At 50.3% G+C, this 14,769-nt stretch overlaps 4 protein-coding genes across 4 annotated transcripts; 3 read left to right on the top strand and 1 right to left on the bottom strand.

The window, feature by feature from the left end:
- Nucleotides 1-1,298: 1,298 nt before the first annotated feature.
- Nucleotides 1,299-2,877, top strand: FOBCDRAFT_7052 (kinase-like domain-containing protein). The gene is made up of 2 exons (XM_031182858.3): nucleotides 1,299-2,246; nucleotides 2,300-2,877. Exons 1-2 carry the CDS (start codon nucleotides 1,434-1,436, stop codon nucleotides 2,795-2,797), a joined length of 1,311 nt encoding a protein of 436 aa, XP_031043626.1. The 5' UTR covers nucleotides 1,299-1,433; the 3' UTR covers nucleotides 2,798-2,877.
- A 600-nt stretch (nucleotides 2,878-3,477) lies between these two features.
- FOBCDRAFT_255978 (uncharacterized protein) lies at nucleotides 3,478-4,784 on the top strand (the record flags this gene model as incomplete). Its single annotated transcript, XM_059611176.1, has 4 exons — nucleotides 3,478-3,795; nucleotides 4,253-4,372; nucleotides 4,523-4,675; nucleotides 4,743-4,784. Exons 1-4 carry the CDS (start codon nucleotides 3,577-3,579, stop codon nucleotides 4,782-4,784), a joined length of 534 nt encoding a protein of 177 aa, XP_059466610.1. The 5' UTR covers nucleotides 3,478-3,576.
- A 2,881-nt stretch (nucleotides 4,785-7,665) lies between these two features.
- On the top strand, nucleotides 7,666-11,301 carry FOBCDRAFT_195427 (uncharacterized protein; the record flags this gene model as incomplete). The annotated part of the gene is made up of 5 exons (XM_059608816.1): nucleotides 7,666-7,888; nucleotides 7,952-8,092; nucleotides 8,174-8,814; nucleotides 8,865-8,988; nucleotides 9,038-11,301. 5 exons carry the CDS (start codon nucleotides 7,666-7,668, stop codon nucleotides 11,299-11,301), a joined length of 3,393 nt encoding a protein of 1,130 aa, XP_059463902.1.
- Nucleotides 11,302-11,675: 374 nt separating this feature from the next.
- On the bottom strand, nucleotides 11,676-14,378 carry FOBCDRAFT_7063 (major facilitator superfamily domain-containing protein). Its single transcript, XM_031182861.3, has 2 exons — nucleotides 13,544-14,378; nucleotides 11,676-13,484 (listed from the first exon to the last, which is right to left on the bottom strand). The coding sequence occupies exons 1-2, from the start codon at nucleotides 14,057-14,059 to the stop codon at nucleotides 11,988-11,990; spliced, it is 2,013 nt and encodes a 670-aa protein (XP_031043629.2). The 5' UTR covers nucleotides 14,060-14,378; the 3' UTR covers nucleotides 11,676-11,987.
- Nucleotides 14,379-14,769: the final 391 nt, after the last annotated feature.

Here is a 14,769-nt window from a genome sequence, read left to right on the forward strand (position 1 = left end):
TTGACGAGTCGGTGTGCAGAATAGGCAATTGACAATAAAACAGGGGCCAAGAGAAAACTCGATGGCCCAGTTCCTCTCGACCGCAAGAAGCAGTATTAATTTATCCAGACAGTTGGATTGCCTTGGATTGTGTCGTATTTCAATGAAAGGGGCAGTGTTATTCGCATATCAGTGGCGAGAAATCATTCTGGTTTCCGGCTTTTTTTTTTCTTTTTAAAAAAAAAAGACCCAACGGGATTCCCAACACAATTTACTGCTCATTTCCCTTTCACTTATTCTCCTCTCCCTTACCCCAGTATCTACCGACCGGCTGCATTACTGTTGGCTCTTTTCTTTCAAGTAGAAGCACTACTTTGGTGGATAGTCGAGTCGAGTTCAGTGCCACAGGGCACGGAGGACAACACAATCACCTGAACATGTGATTCTGGGTCCAAGCAGACGAATATTTTTCTTTTCATCGTACACTGCCGCCGAAAGCAACCTTTGAATAGCGGTCGAGGCTCGTCTTTTAGACACTCTCGTATTTTCTTGCAGCTTGCTTCAGCCAAAGCATCTAATGCCTAGTTCCCACATTATCACGCACTATTCATGCCATTTATGAATTCACACTGAATCCCCATATTCCTTCCATTGAATTGCATCCATGCATCTAGGCTTCACATTCACATCCACATCCACCTTACGAGTGACACGCGACAATCCTTCCCTCGTATCTAAAAAGTCCCAGGCTGCAGCGGAAAACGGCACTCCCTTCCTTTTCATAAGGTCTAGGCCGTCTCTCTGACTGGCCCACGCCCACAAAAGCAGCAGCCAGCACCAACACCGCTCTGTCCCGTCTGCCTTAGCTTTATTACTATTTCTACACGAGGTACCTAACCTTTGCCGGCTTCCGTTCGACTGGAAAGGTAACAGGTCGTGTGCTTTCCCTCCTATTTTATTATCTATATCGCCCTCTGCTTGCATCACCACCGTATCCTGCTGCTTTTCCCTCCGTCATCACCACCATCTCGTACTCCGTCCTCGCCGACCCCTCCGCTTCCCGGCCGTCCCCCTCCTTGAGCCTCCGGTACCCCTTTCTCCACTGTCTTACGGTACGACCTGCCTACTACCACCGTCGCCGGCGCCGCTTTATCCTGGACCGTCCCCGGATTTACGCCCCTGAACCCCTAAAACAGATCTATCTGGCTGCTTGGGAATTTTTTTCTTCAACCCTCAACCTGATCTTTTCAGCCTTGATATTCGGACTCGCTTGTTCGCAAACAACTCCGGCAACTCTCCCACCCACATCTTGACCTACCTCTCCTAATTTTTCTGGCCCGCTGATTATTTGGACCCCGCCATCTCACTCTTCCGTCTCCCCTCTCTTATCGTCCTCCCCCTCAGCGCGTACCCTCACCTCCTTATTTTTCACTCATCGCTGCACTCGCGTGACCATGACAACATCACCAACCAACCTCGATTTTGGCCATGTGCCCTTCTTGGACTTGGCCTACGACAACAATGAATCACAAGACTCGGCTCGAACACTCATCCTGACACTCATGCCAGACTGGGCGAGCCAAGACTCAAACGTTGAATTTGTGCGTTTCACTGATGGCATCACCAATACTCTGCTAAAGGCCGTCAACCACCGCCCTGGCATGTCCAAGCTTGATGTTGATCGGGATGCTATCCTACTCCGAGCCTACGGTCATGGAACTGCCGTTCTCATTGACCGTGAACGTGAGGCTGAGAACCATGAGCTGCTCATGAGATATGGTCTTGCTACTCAGTTGCTTGCCCGTTTCAAGAATGGCATGATGTACCGTTATATCCTGGGTAAACCTGCACGTGCCCAGGATCTTCGTGAACCTCTAATACTATCTGCCATCGCTCGTCGTCTTGCACACTGGCACGCAACTGTACCTTGCTTGCCGGACCCCAATCATAGTCGGGACGATAGGCATGTAAATGGCGAGGCCAAACTCAATGGACTTGCCAACGGTAACACCGGCACCAATGGTGATAGCCTGACCAACGGGAATACCAACGGTATTGTGAACGAAAACAACAAGTCTCGCCAAGAACAGATTGATAATACTGCCCCTGGAAAGGCTCCGCCTAATATGTGGACAACCATGCAGAAATGGATCTTCGCCTTGCCCACTGATACGGACGCTCAGCGGCAGAGGCAAGCACTGCTGCAGGCAGAGTTGAAAGAGATGGTCCAAAAACTGAGCCAGCGGCCTGGCTTGGGCAAGAACGGGGTACGTTCATAAGCACACAGTTACCCGATGGAAAATATTAACCTTGTGTGCAGCTTGTATTTGCGCACTGCGACCTGCTGTGTGCCAACGTTATCATCCACGAAGACGATGAGGCGGCCCCTACCGTCGACTTCATCGATTACGAGTATGCTACACCATCGCCTGCGGCTTTTGACGTGGCGAACCACTTTGCAGAGTGGGCAGGGTATGACTGCGACTACTCGGCTGTACCCAGACAGGATCAACGACTTGCGTTTGTAAGGGAGTACATCAAATCTTACTTTTCTTTAACCGGCGAGGAGGTCGATGAAGAGGAGGAGGTTCGGAAACTCATGACCGAGGTCGATGCGTATCGAGGAGTGCCAGGATTCTACTGGGGCATCTGGTCCCAAATCCAAGCTGTCATTTCCAAGATTGACTTTGACTATGCTCAATATGCTGAACTGCGATTGAGTGAGTACTGGGCATACAAGGGCGAGGAGGATGGCAGCCGAAAAGCTTCAGGCCAAGAAATGCCATTGAGGGAAAAGACTTGGTGGCGCACCGAGTAGGTGAATCCACAGACATTCACCTGAGCATGGCATAGCGGCAATCAAAGCAGGGACTGAAGCCAGTGACATTATACTACGTATTGATTGTCAATCAGTAAGCGAGAGCGAGATTTCCTCAGTGGCTACTGTGGGCGGGGAAACGATTAAAAACGCGTCGGAAATGGGAACGGACACAACGAGCAACGGTTACAAGGAAGCCATTTTTGCCCTTGTTTTTCTGGTTCCAGGTCTGGCTTCTCAGAACCGACGGCTTCATCGTTTCCGTTCTTGGCTTTTCCCAGACCCCCTCTTCCCACGTTCCCTGGACGCTCTCTACATGACGAACAGCCAACCACCATCGTCCATTCCTAGGGCTGGGTGCGATCCCATTCTATTGATTTGATTTTCTTCTTTTTCTTGTTGTTTTATGTCATTGTTGCGTATTCTTGCAATGTTATGACCATATAAAGAAAGCTCAACAGCGGATAGGATGGCATCAAGGGATAAAGCCATTCAACATGAGCGATAGCTACTGCAACTAGAGGAGTAGACAGGTCATAAATGAAATGTCTTGTCCGCATGCTTAGTTATTATAATTGAACCTGCAGTAGATGGGTCCTTTTAATACAAATATGGACATTCTCACATACAATACCTCATAGAGGACATCACCACATATGTACGAGAGAGAAGAACAAAGGTCCCTCAATGTGGTGCCTTATTGATACTCGGCATCAACATATGATTTCATCCTGCTGTTCCTCATTACCGAGACATTTCGGACTGGTCAATTTACTTGAATGTTATTACTTAGGCTGACAAGAAAAGGCGGGCATTGTCCAACCACATGCAGCTACACCCTCATAGGCCAGAACCCGAGGGACAGCTGCATCACCAGAAGCAGCATCTTGCGTTCATCACACCCGCTTAGCCAACCGGGGAGATGTCCCAAGATGGCTAGAGAGGGCAGGCGGCTGTCTACAGTGCATGTCTTGGTCGATTCAGGTAACAGCAGCAAGGTATGTATGACTGGATGGTGTGGCGTATGGGACAAGCAGACCAGCAGACGTGGCTGGCATTGGAGATGAGAGATAAAGATGAGAACCGTGAGATGCTTTGGAGCAAGGTAAGGTACGACGATGTAGTGTCACATCAAGCCTGGGGCAGGCTGGGGCATTTGAATGCATGCCGCTGAGCTGGGAACATGGTCTATGTAATACCTACCAGGCTAGGGAAGGCAATAAAACTTAGGACCTCGATCCCAGATGATGAGTATACTTGGGTAAATTATCACTACGGCTAGGGGAATCTTTGATGTGTTTATTTTGGCATTCTTTGTCAAAGTCTGAAGTTTTCTTAACCCCCCGGCTCGAGGCCGGGGTATCATTTAGTGACTTTTGCAAACTTGCCTGGTGGCGGGGGGACGCTTCTGATTACCTATCTTAGGTGCTTAGCATACGACATGTCTGATTGCAGGTTTTCCTTGAAATTGAGGTCATCGAGATGAAGAACGAAATTAAATGTAGACATTTGCTCCGTCGAGCGCCAGGAATGGGCTGGCTTCAAGAGCTTGATCATAATCGATGTTTGGCTAAGGTAGGTCCAGCTGGAGGGGAGGGGACAAGGCAAGGTGCGGTAATAAGATAAGGTGCTGCAGGTCTTTCTCCAGAAGCCCAGCTCGCAATTTAGGAATTAATTACCTCGATGGCCATGCCTCATGCTAAGGTAAATGTCGCATAAATTCAGACATGGGCCGCCTTTTTAGCCTCGAACACCAACGAGATGAAGGGTCGACCAGGGTTATTTCCAAAACTCGTGGCTTTGCAACGGACGGTTAAAGAAGCGGGGACGCTTGGGCGTTGCCCTGTGGCTTCTTTCCCTCATACCTACCTACCTAAGGTAAGTAGGTACCTAGGTGCCCCGGTAGGTCAGATAAAAATCAGGAAACTTAAGCAGATAATCACAGGCAAAGTGTCCCGGTTTTTATCTGACCTACCGGGGCACCTAGGTACCACTCACGACCTTAGGTAAGTGCCTACCTGCCATCCTTGGTGATTATTTCTCTTTGAAATAAAGCTTCATTCTTAAAACAGAGTGTAAATAGGTACATAAAAATCAGAAGTGATTAAGAAGACTATTCCAAACAGTTCACCGTTTACAATAACCTCTAAAACCTTGCATCAGACATAACTAAGGTATCAAGCAACCTACTCTGTACCTAAACTTCTATTCCCTGATTTTCTTTTTTTCTACTCTGTTTGGCCCATGCTTCCAACTCACGTTCGATTGAATGTGCACTTGCGCTGCATGCGTGGCCGCTAAACACTAACATCCTTGCATCTGCCTAAGAACCGTTGATGTGGGTAGTCCAGGGTTCCAGAAGCCGCTTCTCCTATTGGCTCCTTCTCTGGTTTCAAAACCTTGAGTTCCAGTCGGGAAGGAGCATGGTCCATTTTGTCGCCATCCAGCATCCACATCAACATGGACTTTGACATCCACAATTTTCTTCCACACCCACAATCCCGTCCCGTCTTCCGTTGTCGGGTTGTCAGTGACACTGCACGCTCTTAGCTCATGTTCGCAAGCTTACCGACTTTTATTATCAACCTAGGTAGGTCAATCATATCCTTTGACTTGGGGAAGAGTACGGATAGTAACCAAAAATACCTGAAGAGAAATGCCTACCTGTCTACCAACCTACCAACTTAGGTACACAAGAGGAATGGATGACCAGGCCCCTCCGGTTCTGACTTCTGACAGCCCTCCAAAAGAGCTTGGGCCAGGCCCAGGGTACCTTAGCTACCCAGCTTTTACCAGGCGACTACACCTCACTATCTCCATCTCACTTACCTCCTAGCTTCCTTCATTGCCATGGGATTGGGTAAATTGTCCCGGCTATACTAAACTTTACTACCCATGATATGGTAATAGCATGACGCCTCAGCCATGGTCTCCAGGCTCTCAGCTTCACAATATCATCTCGGCAAAGACAGATAAAAACGCTTGATCAATGCTTCCCAAGGCCACTCAAATTTCCGCTGATCTCGCAAGGTCGTAGTCGATCACTCATATGCAGGGAAGACCGTGTCTTTGGAGACTGATAAAGACGGACACGCAACCAATCTTCAGTACAGCAGCATAGTCTCATACATACAGGTGCCTCCAGCACAACACCTCCATTTGCAGTAGCGTCGACAACAGGGGCGAACATGGGGTGACCTCCTCAGGTGCTGCTGGCCTTTTGCTCGTCAACTGTCTTCCGCGCTTTATCACTTTGGTTCTTCGGTCATCTCATTTCTGACTCTGAACCAGATTAGACTAGACAACCCCGAGGGTTTCGGCCGGAACTTTTAGGCGCATTCGCCACATCATCCTAGCAATCTCTCTCCCTTGGACAATCTCAAACCCAGCCAAGCCCAGCCGAGAGCAAAGCAGTGAGAGCTACCTTGGGTCTGGGAATTGGTCAAGCTGCCTCACCAAACGTCCTCTTGTTCTTACCGCCAGGAAAATCACCAGCCCCACTGAATCTTCTCAGCCAAAGAATGAAACGAGATGGAGGGTCAAGCGCGTACTGAAGCTGTCCACGTTGCGGCGAGACATGGCGCTGCGATGAGAATGTGAAAAGAAACAATATCAAACAAAGACAGTACCAACGCTAAGGATCGGCCAACATGCACCGCCCACGATGACAAGCGTGGGCGCAAAGCCACAGCAACGGCTTGAGCTACGCCCACGTTGTCTCAGTTCCTGCAGCCTCTCTACACTATCCGTAATAAACAATGGCTCTCGAGAAATGTAACAGGCGGCACCAAAGCCAGATAGACATACTGTGCTCAGCTCTTGACACTCTCGTCAATTGAAGCTCCTCCCGCTCGATAACCGTTGTACCTGGGAGGCTTGGCCACCTTCCATGACAGGGTTACGACCGAGAAGGGGCTACTACCCCGACAAGGCTACCATGGCAAGGTCACCGTGATGGAGCATGCGGACGAGGGGGCGAGCTGGGCCAGCAGGGCGAACGGGACGAACAGCTCGCGCAGGGTTGTGGTGCTGAAATCGCTCTCATGCCTGGACTCGTGGCTATTGCTAGGACCCGGTTGGTGGGTGGTTCCCCGCTGGTCTGTCATTGGGATCATGGCCCTGGGATACCTCCAACGACACTGACATGCCAATATTCGCACTGGGCTGTCCAGCGCTTTACAACTGGCCACATACCGTGCCAACATGGGCTGAGAAGCACGGACCTTTCTCACTCTGCCGCCCAGTATTCAGATGAGAACCTCTCCTGTAATCAACTGAGTTCGACAGCGAATACAAAGCGTTGTACCCTGCGGCGCCCTTGCAATCCGCGCTTTATACCTGGCTGAATGCGGGCTCCAGACGGATCCAGGCCCAGAGACCGCACCGCATCGTTGTCGGCACTATCTCCAAATCTGCCGTGACGGGGGAGCTATGCCCCACCTTGCTCACTCTTTGCCCTCACTCCCTCGCTGTGCCTCACACATGGCCGGGGCCTTGGGGGGTGAGGGCCCAGCACAATGCAATGTCGTGCGCTCGTGCCCTCTGATAAATCTTGGCTCGTTCATTCGTCTTGATTTCTAACATCTCCACGAGAGCCTCCGGATCGATTTTTGATATTGCCCGTCCGGGGGGGCTCATGCTCTCGTCTTGTTAATTATTCCTTCTAATCCTCTCAGTCTCCTGCTTCGCGCGACGGCTGCCCGCCTTCTGTTGTGTACCACCGACAAATGGCCACTGGCAGATGCGAACAGTAACCAGCCAGCGAACTTCCCGGAAAGGCGACCAGTCATGCTCAGCAGCTCAAGCCCATTCAACAGGAACTCATAGAAAAGTCGACTCTGGACGAGATGAGATGATCTGGTCCAGAGATGAGCCGGGATGACTACACTCCACGGGGCCTATCCGACCCGGAGTCCCATCTTGATCTTGCCGGCCAACGTCAGCGACCTCAGGTTGATACAGGCACTGGGTCGGAGGCAGTTGTACCGTCACCAAACCATCAAGGTCGACACGTTACTCTCAATGCCATTGTCGAGGTCGATATGCTGCGGCGCAAACTTCGTGCCCTCGAAAATCTTGTCGAACGTTACGGTACGCTCTGTTCCGCTTTTCATTATCTTGGAGCGCTGTCACCATGATTTTTGTCTTCCACAGTCTGTGGCGAATATATCGAGTCATATCTAATTCTCACTTTTGTAGGCATTTCATCACACATCCCCTCTCTTTCTGAAGCTGAAGAAGCGCGGGCTCTCCAGTACCGTTGTGAATGCCTCGAAGCTGCATGTAAGCAACAGAGTAAGTGAATAACCTCGCTGTGCACGGTCTATCATGCAACCTCCGGTAGAGTATCTGATATGGATAGAACTAACAGTATAGACATGGACGTTGCCCGCGCTCTAAAAGGCTCATCTCCATTTCCACCACCTCAAGAATATACATCATGGCTCGATCATCATCTTGCGCATCATGATCGAGTAACACACTCTTTCCCCTCAGCGGCTTCTACTTCTATTACCAACTTCTCGAGGGCACCGTTTAAGTGTTGGCATGAACAATGCATCCACTATGTCTATGGATTCTCGACGCATCTAGAACGTGACAATCACCTTCGACTGCACTTAACGAAGAATGCAAGTGAATCTGGATCATTTGTGCCAGCCCAGAGCTCTTCGAATATTTCCGAAATACCAGAGACGGGCGGCGGTGCTCTGCCTCGGGACCGGTTGCCGCCTATTCAACCTCCAACCACACTCGTAACGACTAACCTCCCTCCTCTGCCATTCCCGACACCCTCAACCGCCTCCACAGCGACGACAAGAAGGGACCACAGCTCAAGCTTCTCCTTCTCAGACCCCAAAACTGCGCTGTCAAGAAGCGGCGAGGAAACCACATCTGACCCACAGCTGCCTCCTCTTAAAAGAGCTCGCGTCGGACATGATCGTCTGAAGTCAATAGGAGAGCTGAAGCTGCTCCACAACAATGACCCGTGTCTTCGATGTCGAGCTTCGAACAGACCGGTAGGTCCCACCATTATCTGCTGAGTGACCTTAAGTGCTTACCATTCTAGTGCGACGCAAATAACCCCTGTTCCCGATGTTCGGGGATGCCGTCATCCGAGTCCGAGGCACATTGGAGTATCTTAGGATGTTATCGTGGATCAGTGACTTCTCTTGTTGATGTTTTGCTTCAAGGTACCGGTCATTCTTTGCCCAGCTTCCCGCTTTAGCTGACCCTTGATAGGATCGTTCGCCTGGTCACAACCTCAAACACCGCTAACACCCTCTTATCCTCGGCGAGGGAGCATCAACGACCAAATACTCGCTCAGAACCCCACTTTGTCGGCCGTAAAAAGACCTGCCTGGAGGCTTGATTTTCAGGATACTTTTTGGTGGCAGGATGGAGAGCCTGGCCTTGACGAGCGTATTAACCAGCCTCTAGGTCCTGGGTACCACGATCAAGGGACACCGCCACCTGTCCTGCAGCTCATTGCTTCTAGCCCAAGTTTCCGGGGTGCTGCCTTTGATCTTCTGGAGCTGTTGAGTGCCAGCGGTCAACTTTCGATGTCCCGGGAAGAGGAACAGACGACACATCCCTCGCTTTTTCGCGTGAAGCAACTCTTGCGCGAAATCATATTTTACGATACCTCTCAGCCAAGTCAGTTACTACGGAGCGAGGGCACCTATCTTCCGCGCACGCCTGTCGATCGTCGCCCGTCTACCGAGCGCAATGTTTCCTTGAGGGAGTGCACACGACGGTACTTGATCTCTTTGGATTTCGCAACTTCTATTTTACCTACTATGGGCCTAAGGCAATGGCTAGGGGTTTTCATTTCGATCTGCATCTTTAGTGCTGTTAACACCATATTGGTTGACATTGCCTTGTCGTTTCAGGGAAGCGATCCATCGCAGGCCAGCACAACACCCACGGAACGACCTGACCAAGTCATTCGAAGTGTCTACCAAGCTTTGGTCTCTCTATTCGCCGCTTCAAATGATCCTTTATCTAATGTGTCTGAGCTCGAAGACCCCATTGCCCGTAACGTTGCAAGAATCATCCGTCGGGATCAGTGGCCACCACGGCATTTATTCTCGAGCTTTGATTTTCTCATGAATCTCGGTATGGGGGAAATCCCTAATTCTGGTTTCAACGGCTTTGTTTTACCCAGAAGGCAATCGTTAGATTTAAGGGGCTCAAGGGGTTTCCCCACAGCACAACTAGAGAGTACGACAAGACAGCATTACCTGAAGTCTACGCCATCCCTTAGTTCAGCAGGTCCATCGTCACAATACATACCTTCTGGATCGCGGTCGGATTTTCCTTTACTTGGCCAGTTCTCAGTGCCAGGTGATGTTGGAGGACGCACCCGCAGACATACGATAGGTGACGATGTGTCACCACGCCTAGAATCCCGGCGACTTTCGGGTGAACCAATCTCCCCGTCAAGGCTAAAACCACCTTCTCGCCGAACTTCTTTGCGCCGCGTGTACTGCGACAAGTGTAATGAGCATCCAGATGGCTTCCGTGGTGACCACGAGTTACGCCGCCATATAGATGCCAAACATTCGGCCACGGTCAAGCGATGGGTTTGCAAAGAACCCAAGAACCAAATGCCTTCTGCCCCTCAACCAGTGATTCCATTGTCAAGATGCAAAGCATGCCTGGCACAAAAGCGCTATGGCGCATATTATAACGCTGCTGCACACCTTCGCCGCGCACACTTCCGACCTCATCGAGTGGGTAAAGCTAGTGGTGACTGGCCATCCATGAGCATTTTGAAGGACTGGATGCGAGAAGTGCGCCAATCGGTTGATGTTCCAGAAGAACATATCTCCAGCGGTGAAGACGACTTGGATGAGTATCCAACACCCGCTGACTACAGAGATCCGATACCGCAACAAGTCCCCGCGATTCCCGATGCATTACCAGCAGTTTCTGCCTTAGGTCCATTACTTTCGTCGAGTTCTATCGAGCCATCAATACCGATCGAACGAGCAAGTCCGTCTCGAAGGCCTACTGAAAATCGCACCAGGTGCCCTCATCCGGATTGTGGTCGTGAGTTTCGTGACCTGGCCTCTCACATGCTTACACACCAAGAAGAGCGGCCTGAAAAATGCCCTATTGTAACATGCGAATACCACACGAAAGGATTCGCGCGCAAGTACGACAAGAACCGCCACGCTCTTACTCATTATCGTGGAACGATGGTGTGCCCATTCTGTCCTGGTGTTGGCAGCCCCTTCGAAAAAGTCTTCACTCGTGCTGATGTCTTCAAACGGCACCTAACTGCTGCCCATCAAGTTGACCAGACAGGCCATAGCAGCGGCCACCGGCTACCAGGGGGCGATGATCCTGTAGGCACGAAAGCAAGGTGCTCCATATGCAAGAACGGGTTTGGTACTGCGCAAGACTTCTATGAACATCTAGATGACTGTGTGCTTGGCGTAATTGTGCCAACTACAAATACATCAAGTCAGCCAACCCGGCTGCAAGGATCTCCCCAATAACATTTGACCGCAAAATGGGCTGTATAATTGACAGGACTACTACGATGTCCGATGAAAACTGAACGAACGAGACGGCTGGGATTATATTGAACGATAGGGGCAGTGAAGCGATTCTTTATTCTTCATTCTTCATCTACTACTTCTTCTTTTTCCGCTCTCCCTTCTTCCCTTTTGTTATTTTTAGCATCATTAAGAGTATGTGCCTGGTGCACCGCAGGAATAAGTTTCGATTCTAGATACCACCAAGAGTTACGGCGGCATTGGTCGCATTTTTGTTTTATTATCAGCATATCCTTTGATCAGGCATTATATTTTTATATTTATATTATAGTCTAGCACGCAACTTGGAGTTGCAACTGGCCCATTATCGTTACATCACTTGTATGTAACCAAACCTCTGATCATTGGTCGGACAAGAACGAGATACGAGATACGTATTGTGAAAAGCCGAAGTCTGATATATGATTCATCCAAGCCCCCCCCCCTTTTAAACATACATCATAATTATACCTCCCACACATATCAAAACTGACATACGCGAACTTTTAAATTCCGAAACCAGGAATTACTAACTAATGATATATTAAACCCAGACGCCAAGCTCATGCTGTAAACCGCTCACTGCTACATGTTAAAATGTGTGTAATGCAGTGATTCGCTACGAATACGACCATGCTTGGACATGATCACTTCGAATTAGAATCATCAGACGGCACAGCCGTCTTCTCGTTAATTGGGTCAACCATGAGAGACTCGTCGCGACGACCAATGTGCTTGGGGCTAGAGCGCTTGAAGAATTCGTGAATCTCAGGCGAGAACTCGCCGTCATTGGGCATAGCACCTTCAGTCTCCTTAGGACCGCGGCTGGCCTGGACAAGCTCCCATTCGGTACGCATATCCTGGACCTTGGCCCGCCAGTCAGCCTCGGGGTCGTAACTCTTACCGAGACCTCGGAAGCGCTCCCAGAGAGACAAATGAGTAGGGTTGACAGCAACACCGTGGTACTCACTCTCCTTGCCATCCCGAATATAGTACCAGCGGCGCTCCTGCTCCTTAAGATCAAGACCAGTAGTATCGGGAAGAAAGATCCATGTCAGAAGCATGCCAGCGAGACCAAACCATGGGACGACGTAGAATTTAGTCTGGTCATCAATGTAGTTGTAGAGAACGGAAGCGAGAAGAGCGCCGGATTTGCCGATACAGGCGGAGAAGCCGTGGGCAGTAGCACGGATGGGCGTGGGGAATACCTCACCAGCCACGAGGAAGGTGACCGAGTTGGGACCGAATTGGTTGAAGAAGGACGATATGAAGTACATGGCCTGGAAAGAATGGATTCCCGCAGGACTGGTGTAGTAGTCGAACTTGAAGGCGGGAATAATGAACATCAGGAAGCACATGAAGAAGCCCACTTGCTGCATCATCTTCCGGCCGTACATCTTGTTGTCGATGAGAAGAGATGCGAGATAGTAGCCAGCCAGGGAGACGGTGATATTGACAAGGTTCCAGGTCCAAGTGGTGAAGATAGACTTGCTGTCAGGAGAGATGACCTTGATGAATTGACCCTGGAAAAGCTTGTTGCCGTAGAAGAAGACATCGTTGCAGAACCAAGTACCAGCAGTAGCAAAGAGACGTCCACCGAAGTTGGTAAAGCAGTGGCGAAGAGCGTTCACGTCATAGCCGGTGACGTTAGAGCGCTTCTTTGCCTCAGCGAGCTGCTTACCAGCGCTGCGCATGCGGTAAGTACGATAGTAGAGGAGCCAGAGCGTACCGATGGCAGGGAATGCAAAAGACAGTCGGAAAGTATACTGGGCAGCCGACTTGCTGTAGGGAGGCGAACTCTTGCCGTTGTTGAAGATGGCGAGCAGAACAATGAGAATAACCTGGTTCACGAACTGGCCCCAGCCCTGCATGAGGAAAGCCGTGGTGACACGGCGACCACGATGCAGACGATCTTCACGAGTCGAGATCCTTCCACCAGAAGAAACACCTTCAAGAGAAGAAGTTGCTGTAATGGGGTACTCGCCACCAACACCGAAACCGTAAAAGAAGAGAGACCAGGCATAACAGATAACCCAGCCTTGAAGGGTAAGGCCCCATGAGGCAGTGAGCATGAGCAGACCGACGAACATGATGGCAGCATCCTGAATGAGGCCCCATCGGCGACCGACCCAATCTCCCATAACCTACGAGCAGTCAGTACAATCCACCATATACAATAATAAAAGGGGCAGAAAGAACTTACACCAACAACAGCCTGGCCAACCATGATACCGATGATTTCAAGGTATGTCACGGAGGCAATCCAATTATGAGAGCAGGTAGTGGGTTCCTTGCCCCAACAATCAGGCCAAACGGCTTTGAAGAGAGGCTCAAGGTTGCCAATGGAGAAAAGGACATAACCTTCCAGACCAAGACCGGCGCCAGGAATGACAGCATGGCGGAAATACCACGAGAAAGGTGATAGAGGATCCTCCTTAAACATAGACCAAGCAGTCTTGGCCTCCTCCTTGGCAGCATCGTTGTCTACCTTTGAAACGAACCGATAACGCTGAGCCAGTGGCAGATCAGCCCAGTAGACACCGTCCTCAGTGTAGGAGTCGTCTGGGCGGGTTACATGGCTGAAGATGCGACGCTCATCAGCAGTAGCATAGGCGATAGGCTCATCTGAGATGTGCTCAGAATCGCTGTCTGGAGGACCGTGCGGGACAGGGATCTCGCCTGGGATTGTAGACTCATGATGATGGTGCCTATGAACCATTTTGAGAGAAGGCGGTTGGAGCCTCGGGTTGAGATCCAAGTGTGATGGTGATCAAATGAGGTGCTTAATTTAAGGGGATCCGATAATTGTGCACGGGGTTTGTTGTTATGAGGAGGCAGGAATAACTAGATGGAAGAAGATGTATATTCCATGCGCAAAGCGGAAATGCTAACCACCAAGGGAGGGAAAAAGTTTTATACTGGAGGCAAAGAAGAAGTGCCGAAGGCCCGAGTTAGATGGGTCGGGGACAATTGAGGAATTCAAGACTTGGAATTGCCTTGTCTTGGCTCTGGAGAGAAACGGGAACCCAACGGCTTTCAAGGCGCGAGGAAGGGCAGTATTTGAACTACATCACGACCGAGATAGACAGCAACAAGAGCTCGGATATTCAAGACGAGTGTGACGGGCATCTTGAAGAAGCACCAGCCAGTAAGAAGACGTAAATTAACCTCGTGGGAGAACGTGTGGACGAAAGTCGATCTCTGGGGTCAAATTCGGAGGGTGTGCAGCAGAGGATAGCTCCCGTGTCCCGTTCCTTGACCGAAAGCAACTGTCGCCGCCTCGTCTTTGCCTCAGGGACCAGAGCTTGAGCTTTGCGGCAATGTACCGACGTATGTGTGCGTGGGCGTTAGAGGGAGATGGAGCTGTCGAAACAGAGAGAAAAAGCGGGCTGTAGGTTTAGCTCTAGAACTATGTAAGAAACACCAGGG

Source organism: Fusarium oxysporum, chromosome I (genome assembly GCF_013085055.1).
Source record: "Fusarium oxysporum Fo47 chromosome I, complete sequence".
Taxonomy (NCBI): domain Eukaryota; kingdom Fungi; phylum Ascomycota; class Sordariomycetes; order Hypocreales; family Nectriaceae; genus Fusarium; species Fusarium oxysporum.

Coding starts and splice junctions, on each gene's coding strand:
- FOBCDRAFT_7052 (XM_031182858.3), top strand. CDS start 1,434: ATGACAACATCACCAACCAACCTCGATTTTGGCCATGTGCCCTTCTTG. Junction 2,247..2,299: donor CTGGCTTGGGCAAGAACGGG/GTACGTTCATAA, acceptor CCTTGTGTGCAG/CTTGTATTTGCGCACTGCGA.
- FOBCDRAFT_7063 (XM_031182861.3), bottom strand. CDS start 14,059: ATGGTTCATAGGCACCATCATCATGAGTCTACAATCCCAGGCGAGATC. Junction 13,485..13,543: donor TTGGCCAGGCTGTTGTTGGT/GTAAGTTCTTTC, acceptor GACTGCTCGTAG/GTTATGGGAGATTGGGTCGG.